Raw genomic sequence first — 23563 nt, 5'->3', positions numbered from 1 at the left:
AGGGGTGATTTGGTGATGGGAAACCCATGGGGATTACAATTGAGATGAAAAAAAAAATGTGCAAAATGATGTAAAAATAAACTTTTTAATTAAAAAAAATATATGCTTGAATGTGTGATTACTAAATATTATTTTTAATGATTGGTTTAATCTGTGTGAAATCTCTTCTGAATAATAACCTATAACCTATAGAATAATTTAGTAAAGTAACATATTGGGAATAAAGGCACTAAAATCTTCTTCTGCTTCCTCAAAATATCCTCCAGTTTTTCAGCTTTCCATTATGGCTCTAAAGTACTCTTTTGCCTAAAGAGATATGTAATATGTTACAATCCCTCAGAGAAATTGTCTGTTTGAGCACTAGCCTGTGATGACTTGGCATTTGTTTGACAAACAGTGGGCTCTGTCTTTGTGTCAAAAGCTGCACTGGACTTCAATTGAAGGAAAATGCTTTCATAAGTAATTTGCTGTGACAAATTTAGTGATAGACATAGCAATATGATAAGGAAGCCTCGAAGGTTATGACTTATGTTCCAAGAGTGAAATGTGTGACATTTACTAAAACACTGGAATCATGAATTTCTTTTCCAGCTTCAAAAAGGTGGTATCTATGGAAATTTATAGCATTAGGACATACAGAAACATCAGCCTACATATTCGATTAAGAATGGCTTAATTTATGAACACATAATGATGTTGGCAAAATCATCAAAGTAGATCTCATTTATGTCTGCATTACTTAATGTCTAAAGATTACAGATAGTAAAATGTAAACACTGTAATGAAAAAAAAAGTATGACAGTTTCTTGTCAAACTAAATATGAGTTTACCATTCGTCTCAACCCACAGAAATAAAACCTTACGTTCGCACAAAAACATACTCAAAAATGTTCATAGCAGCTTTATATGTAATAACTTAACACTTGAAATGCCCCCTTTGTCCTTCATGGCGTAAGTGGTTAGACAAATTGATACCTCCATTCCATGACATACATCTCAGCAATAAAGAACAAACTGTTCCTACATACAACAGCTGTGATGGATCTCAAGGGAATTTTGTGGCGTGAAAAGAACCAATATGAAAAAGTTGTATACCAGCTTATATAGCATTCTTAAAATGACAAAATTATGGAAATGAGGAACAGAGTGGTGGTGCCAAGAATTAAGGAAAGAAGGTGCCTGTGGCTATTAAAGGGTTAACACAAAGGATGTTTGTGATGGAACAGATCTTTGTCTTGTCAGTGGTGGTCATCATACAAATCTGCGATTTGATATGATAAAATTGCACAGAACTGAATACATCTATATATGTGAGTACATGTAAAACTCAGGACCCATGGAAAAGAACATTGCAGCATCCTCTGATGTTACTGTGCACTTATGCAAAGTGTTGCTATCGGAGAAACCTGGCTGAAGGATATATGTCATATGTCTACTTGCAACCACATGTGAATTTACGATTACCTCAAAATTAAAAAAGAACAGGCATTGAGATTTAATTAGAAAACATGGGCTTTGGATTAGCAAAACTATGTTTACCAGCACTTACCAGCTGAGAGGCCATGAGCCAAGTCTTTAACAAATTCTCTGTTTCTGAGTTTCTTTATTTTAAAAAATCTTTCTAGTTTTATTGAGCTATGATTAATTTATAACCTTGGATTCATTTTAGGTATATAACAATGTTTGGTATATGTATATATTGCAAAATGATTGCCACAGTAAATTGCTAACATCCAGTATACAAAGTACTACTTCCCTCCTTGAGTTGTTCTGAGAATTAACTGGCTCAGAGCAGCCAATCAATATCTGATAAGTTTTTAAAATGTTATTATATGTAAAAGTCAATCAAAAGTTTGATTATGAAAACATTGTCTTTTTTTCTAGTACTTGAAGATATAGGCGCTCTGCAGAATTTTAATATTCTAGGTGTTCTCTAATTCATTAACTTTTGTTCTTTCTACTTTGATGTGATTATTGTTTCTTTCCTTAGTTGGGCACTTAATAAATTATCTTTCTAATATGTACAGTTGAAACTAGATTTTTGCCTTACAATTGTTACAACTGAATCACAGATTTTGGTATTGGCAACCTAAAATTGTCAATGTTGTTCAGTTATAAATGGGCTAGTTTTTTTTCTTTGCTCCAAAAATTACTTGAAAATGTGTTTTCCGCTGTCCAAATATATGGGTAGGTGATCCTGTATGTGATAAATTGTGGTCTCAGTAATTATTTGAAATAAGTTAAGTCATTTGATGCTTAATATGAGATTTTCCTAATTGATTTACAATACTATATATGATGCCAAGTATAGGAACACATTTTTTCAGATTGTAGTACCACATCCCAGCCACCAGCAAGGTGCCCATTGTCTTTCAACATAATCTATTGGGCCCACACACACTTTGCTCTCCATCTTCCCCACTTGGGAAGTCTTGTAGTTCTGGTTTGGTTTCACCCTTTTCTTGCTTCTTTGTATTGCACTTATAAGTAAGACCATTTAGTATGTATCTTTTTCCTTGTGACACATTTTGCTTAGCATGATCCCCTCCAGTGCTGTGTTGTTGCAAGTCACAAGAGTTCTTTTTTTTCCATAGCTGAGTGGTATTCCACTGTGCATATTTACCACATCATCTTTTTTTTTTAAGATTTATTTATTTATGCATACAGAACTGGGGTACAGGCCAGAGGCTCAGGGGTGGTGAGAGGCTTCACCAGAGATAGAGTACCACATCATCTTAATCCTCTAGTCTGTCCTTGGGCATTTAGCTTGTTGTCATAACTTAAATGTTGTATTAAGTACTTCAATGAACATAGGAAAGTGAACTCATCCCTCGGAACACTTGTCCATGGTAAGACTCCATCTAAAAACAGAATGTCATGATTTTACTTTAATTTTCTGAGCTCAGAAGTAAAGGTCCTAAAATAATGATTCCATCTACTCAACCTTCTCTTGTGCCTAAGCATAAATTAGGAATGTAGTTCAACCAATAATCCTTGGAGTATTTTGTCTAGTATAAGGTATTTTATTCCTAACAACTTTGCATTTTTTCCTAGGTTACCTTCCGAACAAGAATCTATCACTGTAATATTAACAGCCAGGGTGTTATTTGTCTGGACATCCTAAAGGACAACTGGAGTCCAGCCCTAACCATTTCTAAAGTTCTTCTTTCCATCTGCTCACTTCTTACAGATTGCAACCCCGGTAAGTGGTTTTAAATCTCTTTCCATTGTTGAACTAAAGCTATTTAGGACTTAAATATCAGACCTTAGTAAATTGTTTACTACTGCCACTACTACTGCTATTAACTATTATTATTGATTTTAAGTTTCCATGTATGTATGTACTTTCTTTTCCTATTGTCTTCTCATTAGTCTTTTTAAGACCTATTATTTGCCAAGAAAGAAAAGGCATGGTGTGATAAAAATTAATGAAAAATCATTGTAGATGGAGAAGTGCATTTAAAGAATGTATTAAATTATGCTGCTAAATAATAATAAAAATTCAAATTGAATAGCTTAATCTTTAATTAGTTTCCTACCAGAAGATGTTAATTTGAGAAATGTGCACTATTAAAATCTGATAACAGCCAGGCAGCACCACACAGACGTGACCTTTTGGCATCTTAATAACAGTGCACTCTGACAAGCTATTAGAACAAAAAAGCTGAATGGTGCTTTCCTAGGAAATATCCAGAAACTGAATAAGAAAATACAGCTTACCAGGAAAACTAAAGACAGTTTATGACCAAGTCTTTGTGGCTTGATCTGGTGTGCTTAATGCTGAAAGTTCCTTTTTCCTGTGCGCTCCTGGATATGTGGTTTGTGTCTTTGGCCAACTTCTTTTAACTGAAAGACAAACTGGCTGCCTGATTTTCACATTATTGGGTTTGTTTTGGAAAATACAAAACGCTAAATGTAGTTACTGCTTTTTCTTTAATGTACTCAATTAGAACATTCTTCTATAGTGTCTAATTTCTAATCTTAAGTACATAAGATTCTGTCGTCCATGTTCAGAAACTAACTATTCACTAGCTAAGTGAGGCTTTAGACAAAAGAGAAATGGCAAGTAGGAAGCACTTTTTCTCTTAAGCTCCTAGTTAGTTTATAAAACATGAAGAAATGATTCTTTTCAATTTATATATTATTTTGCAGTGCCAAAAAATTTTAATGAAGAAATAAAAATTTTAATTGTATGGTGATATGTTTAGGGTATATGTAACAAATTAATGCATTAAGCACCAAAAATAAAATAAAATAGTGCACTATCATTATAAAATATTTTTAATTCAGACTTTACCCAAGATAGTGAAGGTCATAATGATACACTAATCTAAAATTGACTGACAAATACTTTGTTCTTTCCATCTCATTATTTCTGTTTGAATTCTATTTGTCTCTGGTATGTAATCTCACTGGAGATAATATTATAAAAAGGCGTTTTTCTATAATATGTTGCCTAGGCCAAGCAGTCCTTCTAGAAATATTAAAACATGGATGGTACATGCCTTCCCACTCCAAAAACTACAGTACTTCCTGGGTTTACTAAAATTAGGATGGGAATTTTTTACAAGAAAATTTGGAGAAGTTAGTGTTCAAGAAATTTTTTATCTCAAGTTATTATACACCTGTATAATAGGGGAGCTATACCTTAAACTTATATAGTATTGTGTATCAATAATATCTTAATAAAACTTAGGCAGCTGAAGAACTATTTGAGACCCTACTACTAATGAGGCACTTATGGGAACTAGAGGAATAAGTTCTCATTTCTTATACATGGAAACAGGTGTAACTTCACCCTTAGAAAACTCAGTACTGAGAGACAAAACCTTTCCCAGTGGTATTCAAGACCTCTTGGTCGCACAGTCAGCTGAAATGGGCCTGTTGTCAACTTGTATGTCTGTCAGAGTCTGTTCTCTGTGTAATTCCTGCTTAAAAGAAATGTGCATTCTACCAAGGCCTTCTTTCAGCAGTCAAATAAATTTCTGTTCAGTGAATTAGATTTTCGTAATGTTTCAGAAAATTACCAATATAAAAATCATCCCTGGCTTAAGCAAAACCATGTAAATAAAAAGAAGCAGATTTTGAAAATAATTCTATTGTTAGTAAGAATAAATCTAAAGATAGTAATATTGCTTAAATTGTACTAAGTGGAGTTGGTCTAATATAAGAGTAAGATATAAATGTGAAATACGTGCTCATATATTAAATGTTCATACTTTAATACAGATTTAAAAAAACTCTAGCTGGCAGCATGATGTGGATGTTCATACTTCTAGTGTTAAAATGAGTTACCTTAAACAGGTCAAAATGTCCATTCTTTTGTTTTAATGTATTTATTTCACACTGTTATCTGATACACCTCCAGTCGCCATCATAGTTTACATTCATCTCCTTCAAGAGTTTTGGCCCACTCAAGAAACAGTTCTTAGGTGTCTTAGGGTAAGGCTACAGATGTTTATTGCATGATACTTAAGATCAGCAAATAGAAATATTTAAAATAGCTCTACTGTTTATTAGTTGTGTGACCTTGTACTAGTCACTTAACTTCTCATAGCCTTAATTTCTCATATAAAATGGAGATTATTATCAGCTCTACATAAATCACAGGAATCCTGTCGGTTTAAAGTGAGATGGTATATGTGAAAGCCCTTTGTTGACAGTAATGGATTGGTGTTGGTATTATTTCCCAGAATATTAAGGCCTTGGAATGGGCATACAGTAGATGACTGATAAATACCATCTTAGTTTAATATCATTGAGAAGATAAAACTAAATAATCTCAAATACCGCTGCTTTAGGCACTGACTCTTGGGTTTTATAATCTGAAAAGAAGCCTAACTCCAAATTCACAATGCCCATCATATTTTCTCTTGGGAAGGACTATCTCTCCCGTAGCAAATACCCAACGGCTATCAGCCAAGTGATGGTTGCAGCAGTGGTGGTCATTGTGTTCCCCATGCAGTGGTCTAGGTAGGTTTCCCCTGAGAAGAGCTGTTCATACTTCTATGTTTATTGGACCTGATGTGGCACTTTTATTTGTCAGACATTACCTGTCTGCCTCCGCTAATTGTGACACTCCAGGAACAGAGTGGCAGGAGAGGACAGAGGATGATAAGCTGAAAAGGACAACACCAGCTTTCTAGATTCTGAATTCAGTTCTGCTTTACAGTGAACATGATTTAATCCTCTCATAAAGGATTCGAGTAAATGAATTGCTGAAGTTTGAGTCCTAATCAAATTCCCATTTTTCATGGGATGCTTTTGTTTATAATTATTCTTCTGAAGCACATATAGAATTAAGCTCTGTTCTATTTTATCTCATTTTTATATAAAATGGATATTTTCTCATAACATAAACTACCAGAGAACATTGACATGATGAGCTAAAACAAGGAAATCAACATTTTTCTTATACCATGTACCTTATTTGCATAAATATTTCTAACTTCCTCCTCTTTTATGAAAAGTATATATAACTATATATCATCTGATATAGTTTTACTGATTCTAATTACTACTTTGCTAGTCTAGTACTTTTGCTTTCTGAAGTATTAATGAGCATGTTTCATTCAAAGCATAATGCTGTCCTATATCATTAAAAAAGTTCCCCCAAAGTGTGTGACTTTTATAGGATTATTGGATATCTGAAAGCTGAGCATTTTATATTGAGGAGTTATTGCCAGAGAGTTTTAGGCATGATGAAGTGGAATTGTGATTATGAATATTTTTATATGCTCTTACCTTTCAAAGATACATGCTCAACTATTTGCAAATAAAATACTTTGATTTCTTGGATTGGCTTAAAAATAATTTACAAAGATTTAGACAGGGACAGGAATGTGGAAAATACCAGCTTGATATTTTATATCAGTGGTATATTATAATTGTTGAATCTAATTTATGAGTTCATGGGGCTTTATTCTATTCAACTTTTGAATTGATATTTTCCATAATAATGTGTATTGTTTTGTTTTGTTTTGGTATTGCCAAAGATTAGACATACCAGTAATCTTTCTTGAACAGTGTGATTTGGTTCCCTTACCCTGTAAGGGAGTCATTTGGGCTCTAACCCTCACCCTGTGGGTTTCATTCCTCTGGCATCTGCCTTTGGAATATAGGTCACTTCCTGGTGCAGCCTGGACAGCGTGGCCCTACATTCTGAAACAACCATGAAGTCTTTGTCCACCACTGTTCAAGCCAGCAGAACTGCACAGGCAGGGTCATGAAAATGCTCTAAGCATATCCACAGAGTTATCACTCAGGATGCATGAGTTCTTCCCCACCCTCATCATCTTCTGAATACAAATCAAGTATCAGTTACTCCCAGTCTTAGATTTATGCAGATCTTTATTAGAACTGGGAGAACTAACAATGTGAGCTAATTAACCCTCAGTCTTACACACTGATTAAGCTGAGGGTGAGCACAGCTGCAGCTTCATTGGAAGGGACTTCTCAAATGGAAAGAGCTAAGGGAAAGAGGAATTTGCTTCCAATGGCTTTTTTATAGCATTCTGTAACCGGTCAAAAGAATGGTTCATTCTTCGTTCTCTATCATGCTTTGTTTCAGATCAGTTTATAGCCGATTTTATTTAAACAACTGATGTGACCCTTACCCGTAATTTTCTTAACTTCATTATTAGTTTATCTTTGGGCTGTTTATGATTACATAATAAATGATGTTACAAAATACTAAAATTATACTTGAATAGTAACTGATGGGGATAAAAACTCTAAAATAGGTTTAGTTATTTCAACAAAGATGGAATTTTGGTCCATTTAGAAACAGTTATTTAATTGAAATTAGGCTTTAAAAGACTACATATTTTCAAAGCATGCTATCTTAGCAAGAAGGCAAAAAATAAAATTTGTTTTTCTAGAACAGATAATACCAATGGCTATGTAGATGTCCATGATTTTTTTTAAAGTGTGAAACAAAAATACAGTGTACAACATCTAGACAATTTCAAAATGTTTTCTTTATTTATGAAGGATTGGCTTCTTTTCTAGAACAGTCCATACTGAAGGCCAAATATTTCTCATCAGTATTTCCAGATATGGCTATAGAAAGACTATAATTTATAGTTATTTAATTTCTCTGCCACCTTAAACAAAGAAGGAAAAGCTATATTTATATGTTGTTAGTTTTCCTGGTATCTTAAATTATGAGAAGAGTAAATTCAAAAAATGTAAAACTACCTTGGGTTCAAGCTTAGTAATATCTGTATTATCCTGAGATACTGCTTCATCTCACCCTACAGGTTCCCATAGTTTTTCTAAGATCAGTTTGGAAATAGGTTGTCCGTTGTGTGGAGGTTCATAGAAAAATTGAGGACTCATTAAGAGTGATAAATAAAATCATGGAATACATCATTAAAGAAAGCAGTTCTGTTTGACAAACTGAAGAAGTTTCACAGAAGTCTGTCAGCATAAAGTTGGTTTTAAACAGTAGCACTCTTAAAATACTCAACTTGATCTATTGTATTTATAAATGTGAGTTTTAAGTGCTGTTAAAAGGATTGTTTCCCTACTGGCTACTATGTAAAAAAGAAACTCTTCAGTTGTCTTCTGATGCTATTGATATAAAATAGTGTAAGCTAAGAAATTTAGTTACATATAACACTTTATCGAAAAATGATTTTCAAGGAAATACAGAACACAAATGGAAAGCTAAAATGACCTAATCATGGGTTAGCCATTGGATTGCTATGTAGTGAAACAAGTGGGAAAGTTCCTTTTCAGATCAAAGATTTTCCAGAAAAGGGCTGGTAGCTACCAAGTGGAGCTGAGAGATGACTGCACAACAAAACAAGTGCCTTAATCAGCCCATGATAGTTCTGCTTTGTGTAGTCAAGTCTTTAACATAACTACCAGTATTCTGTCTTCCTTGAACATCCAGTTTGCCTAAATATAAAAGAACATTAGCTGTTTATTATTCCTTGGATCAGTCACGATGCAGAACTGATGACCCACAAAACTGTTTTTACTTTCATAGACAGATCTGAGATATATACATACAAATACACACACACACCTATTTAGATAGCTAGATAGAGTTACAGGTATAGATACATCTCTAGGAGGTTTGATATTTTTAAAGATGGTTGAGGCTAGACTTTATTATATTTGTATGTGATACATTTAAAATGTGCCTACGAAGAAAGCTTCATACCTTGTCCTTTATCTAAAGAAATTGCTCCCATTTGGTAAATAGGAAAATACAGCCCTGTATTTATCATCCTCATGTTTCTTTTTTCACTTATGTTCGCTTACCTGACCCAGGGAATAGCTGTGACCCAGGAAACAGTTGTGCCGCCAGCATTCTTAAAATAGGAAGATGAATCCCTTGACTGGCATCTGTAACTGCTTTTCTGTTTCTTTTTAACCATAATAGAGTTGTCCACTCATCCATTATAGGACTCTGGTTGGTGTATCCTGTAATAGCATGAACAGTATAATAAAGAGTTTAGCCAGATTAATGATTTTTTTCCTCATTTGTAGAAAGTTTTAAACGAAATTTTAAAAGACCTAGCACTTTTTAAGCACATGTAGGAGATTAATAAAAGATTTAAACTAGGCTTTGCCAAGGAAAGGGATAAGAGTGGGCTTTTCACACATTCACAAAAATAGAGATAATGGTTATAATGAACCCAGCTTCAGAACTTGCCTTTATATGTGTGTAGCTACTTTTGCACATATCAAGTATTTTTTTTTAAACAGGCTAAATGTTCTCAGATAATAATATTTTACACCATTAGTTTTTATGAGAATCCATATAAAAAGAGATAATATAGTAAACTTCTGAACAGGTTGCTGCATTAGATTTATTAATATACTTATTGTATACTCAACTTACTGTTGAGTATACTGAAGAAAATACACCACTGTGAAAAGTCTTGAGTTTTTGTTTTGGTTTTTTGTTTGTTTGTTTTTAGGAGAAATGAAGATAAATTACTTAAACACATTTAAATAACAGATATGAAGCCATACCAACATACTATATTGTTTTTATAGGGAAATGTGAGAATTGTGAAACAAAACAATAATTGTACAAAAATTTACTTGTGTAGACAAAATATCAGGATGTTGTATAGCATTTTGCCACTTTAATTTAGATATTTAAATTTGTATGACATCTTTTGGGAATTATTTTAATTTTGAGAATATGAAGAATTAATGTAACACTATCAGTACCTGAGCCTGAAACCCTAAGCAACTGAATAGTCATTTCATTTGTGTTCACTTTCTGACTCAGCCCCCCATTCAGTGTCTGACCTGGGGAAGCTGCTGTCAGTAGCACAACTCTTATTCAAGAAAGATGTTGCTTCTGAAATGTCAAGCTAATGTTCCCATACAACGACAATAACTTCTTTCTCTTTTTCTTCTCTTTATAAGTATCCTTTAGGAGATCCTGGAGTTTAGTGCTTACTTTGAGTTTTGAACTTTTGGTTATATCACATTGGTGAAGAACTTGAGTAAGAAGAAGTGTAGGAGTTCCTTTAAACTCTCAGCATATTTCTTGCTATAATAGGAATATTCCTGGAAAAAAAAAAAAACTATGAATGTCAAATATTTCAGATGTTACCTGAACTTATCCTATGAAAAAAAAAACTGTTGCCAAACTGTTAATTAACTTAAATAATGACTGCCCTCCTTTTTCTTTTCTTAAAAATGCAAAGTTTATTTTGTATAAGCATTGCCTTCCCTTAAATGCCTTCCCTCTGAAGGCATTTCCTCAAATAAGCCATAGTTTGTCATACTCAGATGCCTGGGCCAGCCTACAAAAAGCCTGTCAAGCTGTGTTTCGGTAAGTAGGTGTAGGTACTGTGTTTTGAGGTGTCCAGTGAGTACCATCTTTTTATTGAAAGCATCCTGGCCACACATGTGCTCTAGTACTGACTGAATTGTCCATAATGGCTTCTGTGTAGAACATTGCATACATGTCTAACTCAAGTACACGAGAGAATTTAAGACCAATGGAGGCCTAGAGGAGATGCCTTCATAGTTTATCTAGCTTTGGGTGACATCACCAGAATTTTAAAAGGAAAACTGTAGAAAAGAGCACTTGGCTGCAGTGCATGAATAAGTAATACTGCATCACCGGCAGAGGCATGTGAGAGTACCAGCTCTTCTGGTCCTCTGTAGGAGTATATACTTACCAAAGGAATGTGCATGGTTGTTACCTAGGTAAGGGCTTTCTATTTTAACTGTCATCTTATTCAGAATAGTTCCATGTTTGTAGAGAAGACATTCTTTCTGTGCTTTCACATTCAATACTGTGGATGGGTTAGTGTTGGGGGCATCATATCTGAGTTCAGTAATAGTGTCCAGTTTAGGAAACATTCTTAGGTGAGAGATTACTGTTTGAGAGAAGTTTTTGTTTGCTTGTTCAGTTCTCTATATAGGTGATTTAAAACTATATAGGTGATTTACAGTTACTGTAACTATGCAAGGAAGCCTTTGATTTTTATGTGGGTAGCATTTAGTGAACTCTGGCCATGTGTAAATTCATAGTTTCCATAGTTGAGTAAAGGTAACTAAAAGTTGGGTAAAAGGGTTCTGGATGTTCTTGTACTCTGTCCTTACTAACTTTTTCAAAATGGACATTTTTTATATAAAAATAATAACCTGCTTAACTATTCTTTAAAGAGTTAAATACTCAGTCTTCATGTGGGACTCTACAAATTCAAATTCGATGGGTCTCAGCAAGTATATTTGATAATTAGGTTTGTCTCATGATCTTATGTAATTTTAGATATACTGACAGTGACTTTTAGCCCTAGTTTTAACCTACTTCTACCTAACATTTCCCTATGCACATTTTATTGCCCCTTAATTAATATAAGTCTAGGCATGGATGAGCTGTTACTACAAATTTTCTGTTGTAATTCTACTGCTGTTTTGTAATAATAACCTATAATTTACTAGGCTGGAAGTTGGTCTCATTAAAAAGCTAAGGTATATATTGGGCATAACAAAAATTCTCTTTAATTTATGCTTTCAAAAATGTCATTTTGGGGTTTTGCCTTTTAGATATCAGCAAAGATCTATCTTTTGTTCAGAGAAACACCAAAAAGAAATAACAGATTGGTCTCTAGATCAGTAATTTTTAGTTTCTACATAACCTAATCAAAAATTGTCTTTTTTTAGTATTAAAATTTGGTAACTTGTCTGTATTTTTGGTGTTTTTTCCAATCTTTGGTATCTAATGATCTTCTAGCACCTGAATGAAACTGTAGTAGGTACCTGTTTTGTCATTACCAGTTGAAAGTCTGAAAACACAAAAAAGTTGAAAAGTAAAGCAGGCCCCCAATATAAGTAAAGACTCACGTGGCAATGCATCTTTTACTCAGAACTATTTATCTAAGGAATGACTCAAAGACTTCCTTTACCTGAGAAAATTCTGAAGTCAAGAACATTTAGTCTAGATTTTAATTAACTTTTTATTATTTCTTAAATAAAGATAATTAAAAGATTACAGTGGTGGAAAGGGACTCATGATTAATTCTTCTCATTCTAAAGATTTTTTAAAATTTTATTTAAATGATTGACTCAGAATTATGAAAAAATTGCAAATATAACTCAAAGGTTTCACCATTTCCCCCATATAACCCTCTCCCAGTGTAGTATTACTTGTTTGTTTTTTCAGTTTAGGGCCAATAATAAGTTTTTCACTCTTTAAAATTAGGTCTCTTTCCTTCTGAAATCACATTTTCTTCCCACTTTGGGCATCAGGTTGTAAAACACTAATTTAATACTCAAATACAACAGTTATACCAATACATTTCATTAGTGTACATGCAAATTTTAATTTTTATTCATGCTAATAGTGTTTTTTGTCAGAAGCATATGTATCTGGATCAAAAATGACATGGAAGGCATTTTACTTTATGTAAATTTAAAAAGTGAATATATTTTTAAAACTTGATAACAGCATAAATTACCCTCCAGGATATTGAGTGCAACTGGCATTCAGGATTCCTAAAAGCCACAGTGCTCTGATCTCTTCTCTGTCAGTATGTGTGGCTGTCACATTCTGCTCTAAAGGAGTACCACTTTGTGATAGGGCATCTCCCACACAATGAGGAGATCCCCCCTATAACCACACTGACCTTATAGGTTTTTCATACCCAGATGATTCTGTAAGGAAGCTATCCTATACTTTTAATAGTAGTTGTCTAATGTCCTCAAGGACCTGGTGTGAAACTGGAGGGTAGGGTGATTATTTGAAGGCAAAGCATTCAGCTCTCCTGCCCACAAATAGACATGCCAAAGCAGTATATGAATCACTAGGCGTTTGCTTACTTTCTCCCACCAGCTTGTATGTTACTGCCTTTGAAAGTCTGCCTCTTCCATGAAGCCTGGTAGAAAAGGTTAAGAGGAAAAACAATTTCAGAGGTTACTTAAAAGAATAGTATCCCCACATTATTCTTCACAACAAATACCAGAACCTCACAAGAAGCTTTTGTGATCCATCAGTACATACCTGTGACTGTCAGCCCCCAGGACACTGTTGTGCTTTACTTCATGTAGTTTATAATATTAAAACTGATTAGAGTATAATTGCACAAACTTCCCTTCCTCCTCATCTCAGACTTGACTCCTCTCATAAGTCTACCCCCATCATCTATAAGAATCACTGAACTAGAGCCAACAGTAAAGTGAAGTAGACAGCATATATTTCTTTAGCATAGAACTAGTGGTATGTATTCCTGTGGATATTCTTTCTCCATTCTCCCTTTCCTTGTTTATCTCTTCTCTTTCTAAACAATTTCTTGTTTAAATTTGGTTTCTAAAATACATAAAATGCAAAATTCTATGCTCTTAATAGCATTAACAAAGCAGTAGTAAGTGCATAGCATTATAATCTCATTTTGATATTATGAATTTCTCTCTTGTGGCTATAGATGACACATTTTAAACGAAGATACTGGACTTGACCCATGAGAGAGATGGTTTAGATTACTTAGCTCTAAGCTGCTGCACTGAATGGCACTGCAGCCTGCCTGACTCCTCTAAATAATATACCCTCCCTTACAGGCAGCTTTTCAGCAAGCCTTTTAATGCCCCTTAGTGGGTTTAGCAGTGACAGGTGTTTCATAAGCACAATGAAGATTACACCATGTCATGTTAAAAAAAAAATCAAAGGAAGCAAATTATACTGAGTTTTGAAGACATCAGGAAAACTGGTCTTGCCCAGCTCTCACTCAATAGATAAATTGATCACCTTGCTTATAAGTTGGAGATAGTACTTCTGACCCTCACTGTCTTGTGGCTTTATTATAAAAATAAAGTGTGCAGACCTGTATAAACACTTCAAAGGCTGTGATTAATACTATATATGGAATGTATTGAACTGACGGCCTATATTAGCTCTGCAAGGTATGATCATCTGATCTTTGAGTTGTCTAAAAAATACAATTTTTTTCCTTGCATTAATCAAATGACTTCTTCATAGTTATGTAAATTTGGAGTTTCACATGTGACAGTATTTGTTTCTCTAAGGAAAACTAATAATACTAATAATACGAATGAATTATGAATCAAACTTGATTCAATGATTTCAATTTGCTTTAGGCTTCTTTTTATACTCTAGATTAATTTAAATATTTAGACTTATCATCTGTCATCTAAGTTTTTCTCTCTGCAGTTTAAAGTACACATCTTAGTCTCAGCACCCATAAAATACAGAAGCTGTATGCCTTCATGCAAAACCATTTACCCAAGAATTCCCTATTTCTTTATTTCAACCATAAGTTTGTTTAAACCTTTGCTCTTAATATAAGATGTCTCAAGACTAAAGACAACTTAAAATATGTGAGGCTGCTGTACTGGCTGTCAGGCTCCTGGAGACCAGAGACTTTCTTGTTATGATAGGAGTGAACCCTAGCTACTTGGGACCAAGTTTAAGTAGATTTAATTAATAACTGCACGTATTTTATTATCTGGAGTGTTTGCAATGTTTTTTTTAAAAAAAAAAAAAGAAAGAAACATCAGAGTGGACTTCTGAGCTGGCCTTGAACAAATAACAAGAACCAGATTTTGCACTCCTACCTTAAACAACTGTAAAATTAGATTTATACAATAAGCAGCACAGGACTGTGATCACTGGAAAAAGAGAAACAAATGAAGTGAGCCCCAGCTTACTATCTAGAGGCAAGGATAAGTGAAGTTGAGCATCTAAATTAAAGCCATTTGTAATGAAACAAGAGAATTAAAAGCCTGCAAAAAATAAAAGTAACAGAATTTCAGTGAGTTATGGGACAGGCCGTTTAGCACACTGTAGTTGGAGACCCAGGAAAGGGAGTCAGAGAAGAAAGAATGTTTGAAGAAATGATGGGAATAATTTAACTTCCAAGAACAAGGACTGGATTTGTCCTCCCATCAGAAGGAATCAGGCAGAGTATATTTAAAAGAATGATTTTTCAGGAAGCCGGACTAGAAGAGTGTTTACTGATACATGGGAACTGAACATCGTGAGCACTGGCTTACTGCCCTCTGAGAGCTTCAAGTCATAGTGTGGGAAAGGGAACCCAGGGAGAGCCCAGCATACTCTGTAAGTTGAAAGCAGATCTGAGTCTCGGGAAACTGAACTATAATTCACAAAATAGTACCGGAGAGGAGAGAACTACACAGAATGAGAGAAGCTCAGAGTGCTGCAGAAGGTGTCCCTTGAGTACTCAGCAGAGTGCTATTCAGCACATTCATGTGGGGAACCTACCCATGTCTGAGAAAAGAACTTTTTGTTTGGGTCCATTTTCCACATTGTGAGGAATGGAGTCTCACCTTAGGGCAAGTAACCAAACACAGCCTCCAACAATGGATAGATGAGATTGACCACAGTTTATCAGTCACATACATTCTTAACCTGGGAGAGAGAGGCATCACACACTACGCAGAGCTAAATGGAAATTATACTTAGAAATAGAATGAGCAACCACATGCTGTAAGAGGCAGTCTGTCCCTTGGTTCCTGCAGGAGATGTGATTGGCTTGCTTAAAATTCTAAAGGCTGGCAGAAACTGAAGTCCACTTCTTAATGATAAGCAGGAGTTGTTCCTAGTGTTCATGATAAGTAGGGTTATTTGACTATAGAGACCCTTATCCGTGTGAGGAGAGTAAGGAGAGAATATTTGAGAACCTCTCAGTTTTTTCAAGCTGTTAAGTAAGACATAATATTAAACCTAAATGTTACTTCTTATACTTAAAAAAACCAAACTAAAAGATTAAAGGGAGCAGTGCCTTTTCCCATTAGCCACACTGGAAAAATTCATGAATCATAGGACACTGTGTGCACTAGGTCTCCCCTCAGATGTCAAAAGTAACTAGGTCTCTACTAAGCACAACTTCATCCCGCCTACCAAATCATAAAAGCAAGACCTGACAGGACTGAACTATCTCCGAGAATAAGGTTCAAGAATAGTTATAAGAATACAAAAATATGTCTGCATCCAGTCAAAGACTACCAGCATACAAAGAAGCAGGAAAATATAACACTTAATGAGTAGTGCAATTACTCAAAACTGACATAGACGGTAGAATTAGAAAAGATAGTGGTAGGTATTTTCCAAATTTGATGAGAATTTTAAATACATATATAAGCAAAAGAAATGTGAAGAAAACCATACCCAAGCACATCATATCCAAATTCTGAAATGGGAAAAAGGAAAATTTTAAAGCATTCATGGTGGGGGGAAAGGGAGCAGCTTCTATAATTACAGAGAAGCAAACATAAGAATGGCAACACATAACTTTTCAAAAACTATGCAAACCAGAAGACAGAGCTAAATCTTTTAAGTACTAAAAGAAAAACTGGCAACCTAGAATTCTATACCCAGTGAAAAAAGAATTTAAAAAGTGGTATTTTTAACAAAGCTACCAAAACTTACGAATATTCTAAAGTAAAAATTGGGGCCTGAAGAAAGGAAAAAAAGGCATGAAATAAAAAAAAGTTAACAGATTGGATTACATGAGAATATTTTTATTCTGTGAGTCAAAAAGCACCATAAATTGTTAACCAACAGCAGTCTTGCATATATAAAGGGCAGACATTTTGATAACCCTTACACAGGAAAACTACAATATAAATCAACTTGGGGAAATAATCTAAGCACACATCAATTAAATATAATCAGGAAATGATATTCAAACTCTTATAAAATACCAACTGAAATGAGATTTTATTTGCCAAATTTTTATTCGCCTAGCCCATGAAGGAAGGTGTAGTTAAATGTGCTTTTATAACTGTGGTTATACAGATTAGTACAGTATTTTTCAAAGACAACTTGGAAGTACCTGCCAAACTGTAAAGTGCTCATAACCTCTGAGTAGCAATCTCACTTCTAAGAGTCCACTTGCAAAATACTCACAAGTGCACATGGATATACATGGAAGGCATATACCACAGCATTGCTTAGAATAATAAAAGCTGGAAAGGTTCTTAATATGCACCATTAGGGAATGGTTAAATAGATGCTGTGCAGCCGAAGGAAGGAGAGATCAGGGGAAAATCCCCGATACTATAGTTAGATTGTTTTTAAGAAATAATTCTGGCCATAAACTGCCATTCACATATGCATTTGACTACAAACATCTAGAAAGTGTGGAAATGTACATGGGAAATGGTTATTACTACTGTCTTTTAGTAAATTAGATTTGAAGGTGTAGAGAAGGAGTTTCTTGATTTAACTTTATATTTGTTTTATTGTTTGGATTTTTACAAGTTTATAAATAGTTTTAGAGTCTGTAACATTTAATCACTTATAGAAGGAATATAGGGGAACCAAATAGGTGATCAGGAAAAATAATAATAATAAAACAAGATTAACAGACAACTATAAATCAGAGTCATTCTGAAGGGGAGGGGCAGGGAGATGGATCAAAACAGGGGAGGGAAGAACACAAGGGGAGGGATGGTGTACAGGTAAATTGGTGGTGAGACTTTTACAAGGACTACACCTGCGAGGAGAAAGCATACATTGTACAAAAAATGAATGATGTAAAATATATATAATTGATTTTTAAATAAGTAGTAAATTAAAATGAGAAAAGTTAAAGTTAAATTTTTAGTTGATCAAAGGGCAAACATTTGTTAGTTTCTGAAAGATTGTAGTTTTTAATTAATATCTTCAGATTTGTTCAACTCTTTATTAAATGTAAAAGCTTAATAATTAGCTGAAATGTCCTTTTGTTTTGTTAGACCCAAACAGTGTTAAACTGGGCAAAAACATCTAGACTAGAAATGTGCAATTCACGCTTAGTCACTAAGTTGGTGTTACCATGGCTGTTTTGTAAATGATCTCTGTACAACTTTATTTTTAAGATTTTTTTAAATTTATTTTTGCATAGGAGATCTGGGGTGTAGGCCAGAGATGTGGGGTTGAGATGATTCACCAGAGACACAGTAGAGAGCAGAGCAGGTGGGTCTAATGAAATATACTACTGAGGGGAGAGGTCTGCTGTGCCATGTGTGTCAACTCCCTGGCTGGGAATCATGCTCAGGCCAGTTGCAGTGGGGCTTTGAGATGATAGTGCTAAGATATATCACCTAAGCCATCAGGGAGGCTCCTACACAGCTTTATAGTTTTAAAGCATCCATTTGTCTCTTCATTCTAGTCACTTACGAAATTTCCACCCTTGTCTTGAGGAATTTACTTCTTTTTGTATGAATGACAAATAATGTGTACTTACTATTTACTTACACTGTTAAAATTTCCGAATAATTAGAAACTCACTAGAAATTAAAAAATAGCACATTTTAAAATTAAAAGAGGCTTAATTTCCATTTTCTTCAAGGGGTTTTAGTGATATTAATAGTTTCAGCTCTTTGCTATCTGCAAGGTGACTTCTAGAGTTGTCTTCTTGAGAACAAGGGCTCGTAATGATCTCATCCTCCATCTCCTGGGCATCAGGAAAACAATATAAACCTCTTCTTTCTCTTGTGGTATTCCTAGTAGATTAAATGCTTTTTGAGCAGGTGTTTCACTTTTAAAATATATGCTACATATGTATTTTAATATGTCATCCCAAAGGCATACATTGCTACTAGAGTAATTAATCAGAAAATAGAATGGGAAAAAAAGTTTTATACCAAGAAGGAAATTCTTAACTGACTGTGATGTTTTCTTCTTAAATGTCCTCTAGTGTAACATGCTTCAGTTATAGAAGCAGTAGGTGTTGTGTAATTTAGTAGTCAAATAAGTGATAACATCATTATCCCTGTGCTGTCATCCCACCTCTGAAAATCTATTTACAGAGTAAGTTTTCTATTTTTACCCTGGGAGATGAAAATTAGGTTTGAATTCATGTCTAATGTACGCATCAACAGTTGGGTTCTCACCAGTCACCATTTGAAGATTTCATTGCCCATGAAAATAAATGTTTTTCTGATGGAAGTAACTTAGACCAAATTCTTCCTAAATCTTTGTTAATGCCAAGGTGTGCAGGCTTCATATAGTACAGTGCTAACCCCAAGCAGATCCTCAGGCAGCACCCTGAAGGCCCATGGTCACTCTCTAGGCTGACAGTGGAGTTGGAAGGGAAGAGATTTGTTCCTAAAAATTGTTCCCCAGAAATCCATAAAACATTGCCCTTCAAGTATCACTACCCCAACGTGAGTTGAATGTACTAAATGCCAATGAGGCATGTACATGAAAATAGTTACAATGGTAAATTTTGTTATGTATATTTTACCATAATAAAAAAGTTTTAAGAATCACCATTCATATGAAGTCATAAGCCCAAAGTTATCTTTAATAAAGTTGACAGAACAATATTTTTTTTTTCAAATCACTATTGACTTTCTAAAAGCAGCTCCCTAGATATACTAAACAGCATAGCCTCATGGTTAACATTCTGAGTGACAATTTGACCAAGGATGAGAAGGGAAGGTAAAAGGCAAGTTCTCTATCACTATAGCTGAAATAAAAAGAATCCCAAAGCATTAACACCAAGCAATAATGACAGTGAGTAATGGCTATTGGTTTTTTTCCTATTTTTTGGATTTGGTAATGGTAATGATAATATTAACAACAGCAGCAACAGCTGGCCATTTGTAAGCTTGTTGAGAGCCAGGCACTATATCCTATGTTTCTCATTAATTTTCTCTTTTATTCTGGATATAAGCACCAATGTTATCTGTTTTACCCTTTGCACAGGAGGTATAAAGGTAAAACTTACCCTTATTCAGGTAAGGGTGAAAACTGGAATTTACATTCAAGGAATAAGACTTTAGCGCCTAAGCTCTTAATAGCCCCCAACAATAGTCTCTGTAGAGACAATAGAAGTTGAGCTGTAGCTTCTTTGCATGGGCAACACATTGATCACTTAGCTCAGCCACTTTGTGTTCAATAAACACTTACCTAGCTTTGGCTAAGGCCTATAGCCTGGGCAAGAAAAAAGAAGTGATTAAAATATTTAGATCAGAGTCCCAACTCTTTTTTTTTTTTTTAAAGATTTATTTATTTATTCATACAGAACTGGGGTACAGGCCAGAGGCTCAGGGGCGGTGAGAGGCTTCACCAGAGACAGAGTGGGGAACAGAACAGGCAGATTGCTGAAGTACACTGCTGAGGGGAGCAGCGGGTGGGTCAGGAGAGGTCTGCCACGCCATGTGGTCACCTCCAGGGCAGGCGGGAATAGAACTCATGTGAAGATGGCTTTAGCTTCTCAGTGCTGTGCTTTTACCTGCTGCGCCACCAGGGAGGGCCCAGAGTCCCAACTCTTAAGAATAAAGTGCAGGAATCTGACAGTAAGCAGATCATTACTTAAAACCAGAAGTTAGGGCCAGAACTTCTGTGCCCATGAGGCCTGTGGTGTTCAATGATGGAAGTCCTTTGCTTGAGAGTGGCTGCTCTCCCAGGATGTCCTGCAGTTGGAAACCACTCACTACCCACACAGACCTGTGCTTAGGATGCAGAGGGCTCCCTTTTAAAGACCAGAATTATTTTATCTTCATTTCTGCAAAGGGCAGAAACATTTCTCTTAGGCTGGGTAAGACACTCACAGCATAGTGAATCATGAGGTGGAGATGCAGCTTAGGGGCATAAGATTGAAGTAATTCAGCTCTTGCCTCAGTTTTCAGAACCCTCCTTTCTAGAGTGGGTCCTCAATAGCAAAATGTATTAGACCCAAGAAGTGAATTGCCTCTATATTCTCCATCACCATTCCATCTACTTCCAGTGGCTTGTCTCTTCAAGCCACTCTCCCTCTTCTCAGAGACCCTTAGTAACCTATATAAATGTGCGCATGAAGAGAAAAAAACTCTGTTTTGACAAGATTCCAGAAGCTGATTTAAGACATAACACCCTCAAATATCACATTAACTTTTATTCATCACAAAAGTCCATAGTAGCAGACTCACATACACACTATAGTATGTGCATATCACACTCACTACTATGTGGATAGTATGTGGATTCAGGATTGGCCAGTTTGGGTTAGGGTAGAAGAAGATGCCTTTGTAGGCCTGAGGTACCTCAGAACTTATACATAGAATCCAGATGTGATATATAAATTCTTCTGCATATATTCTGTGTTGCATCATTTTTTCCTGTTTAGGATATTTGTATATCTGCCAATATGGACTTCTGGTATCAATATCTTTACCAAGGTACCTCTAGCTACAGGATGTCCTGTTCTTGGCATTTTAACAGCACGCTACAAGTCTCTCTAGGAAAGAATGTCCAGGAGTAAGCACTTTCCAAATTATTCACCTACTGCAATCTAAAGTAGTATTCAATTTACATACTCCACTTCTCACAAACTATTCTCACAGATTCCTGACTGGGAGTAATTTTCCTTTCATTACTTAATAGTTCACTAAATGACTATTAAAGTAATCATTTAAAATTGGTTTATTAATAGTCATTGCAAATATTATTAATTACTATAATTTTAAAGACTCCTCAGACACTCAATTCAGCACATATTTTCAGTACCAAAAGTCACAAGGAGTTGTACTAGATACTACAGGGCATTTTGTGGGCTCTGTGAACACCACTGCTACTACTAGTACTACAGGAATATTCTTCTAGCAGTCTCCTGGAGGAGCATCAGAAAGAAGTACAGAAATAATGTTGCTTCATGGGGCTTGGAGAGAGTATGGTTAGAAAGGATTGGAGCAGCTGGAAGAAGATTGGTTATCCTACCACGATATGAGTTAAAGAGGACTAAACAAGGAAAACCACCAATGGGACTTTTGGGGTTTGAACATTTTTCAGTTCCAAGAACTAAGTGGTCAGGAGGTAGCACAGACAAATGTATTAGTGTATGTGCTCCTCTCTGCTGCTCAGTATGCATTCTCAGGAGCCTGGTTCTCTTCCATATGAAAAGAGTCTGGGTCATTGCTTCTTAGGGTATTGGGACTTTTTTATAGATTGTACTTTTGAAATGTTAAGAATATAAGGTTTTGTGGTATCTGTGTTAGCTGACTTCATCTCTCCATCAATTCTTATCACATGAATAAGAATTAAAGACAGTCGGAAATGCTATTCAACTATCATTAAAGATTTTGTATGTGCAAGAATACCCATAAATCATCCAGAAAAATAATTGACTTCTCAGTTGACTAAAATGCTAGAAGCCTGTTTATTCTTCATACCTTGCTACTTTTAGACAGTCTTATAACTATCAAGTTATAAGTTAATGGTTTTATATATATGTAAATAAAAGATTATTTCAGAGAGAGAAAATGTTCTCCTTTGGTCAGTCATAAAGTTAACGTATGGCCTATAAGTAAGATAACAAAATCAAAAAGTCACTTGCTATGTTTCTATTTTTAACATAATCTAAAATGCTCTACATCATCTTTTTATGGAATGATAGAAATCTTTGGTCAGTTATACTTCAGAAAAAAAGCAATGCTGTATCAAAAACCACTGATACTATAAAGGTGACATATAATTGCATAGAAGCATGATTTGTGGATATGAAATTAAACAATTTTCCCATCACAGATTAGTGTCTAAATGCAGTACTTACCTTAGAATACTTATCTTCACCGTGAGGCCTTTGTTTCAAGACCTTTGTTTTTGTCCGTGATTATTTTAACCTTCGATTTACATAAATAAATAGACAGTACTTTTTTTTTTGGCTAGCTAGACACAATTTATTATTTGTTTCCCTTTTAAAAAATCATACCACTGATGAATTTAATTTTTAAAAGCTAAACAGCTTTAAAAACCCCAGCCATATTCACAACCAAAACAGCAGTTTAATCATATAGAGCTAAGGAAAAAATACTGGATTGTTATGCTTTTCAGAATATTCTTTCTTACCTGTGATTAGAGACTAACATAGAATAGACATTACTCAAAGTGAATAGTGCTTTAGCCATCTAAAATTGGATATTTATTTCTGAAGGAAATGGTTTGGTTTTCTAAGTCTTTTCTTTTTTTTTTTTTTTTTTTTAGCAATCATTGACAGTAGTTCTTTGGACTCTCTTATATAGGTGATGGCTGTCTCATAAAGTATGCCCAGCAAGAACGGGCATAATTTGTTCATAATTTGTTTGTTCAAAAATAAAACAAAAAAGCAAATAAAATTGTTGATAATATAACAGAGTT

The 23563-nt window shown here is 34.8% G+C and overlaps 1 protein-coding gene across 2 annotated transcripts in view; it reads left to right on the top strand.

Moving 5' to 3' along the window:
• UBE2E2 (ubiquitin-conjugating enzyme E2E 2) overlaps positions 1-23563 on the top strand; it is a 263927-nt gene that overhangs the window by 224508 nt on the left and 15856 nt on the right. For both annotated transcript variants that reach the window (XM_012732195.1, XM_004692285.2), the window contains exon 5: positions 3055-3202. In XM_012732195.1, coding sequence (XP_012587649.1) covers positions 3055-3202 — 148 coding nt within the window. The remainder of the gene's footprint in view (positions 1-3054; positions 3203-23563) is intronic.

This window comes from Condylura cristata, unplaced genomic scaffold (assembly GCF_000260355.1).
Source record: "Condylura cristata isolate star-nosed mole 26May11 unplaced genomic scaffold, ConCri1.0 scaffold00033, whole genome shotgun sequence".
Taxonomy (NCBI): domain Eukaryota; kingdom Metazoa; phylum Chordata; class Mammalia; order Eulipotyphla; family Talpidae; genus Condylura; species Condylura cristata.
This window is presented reverse-complemented; position numbering and strand designations above follow the sequence as displayed.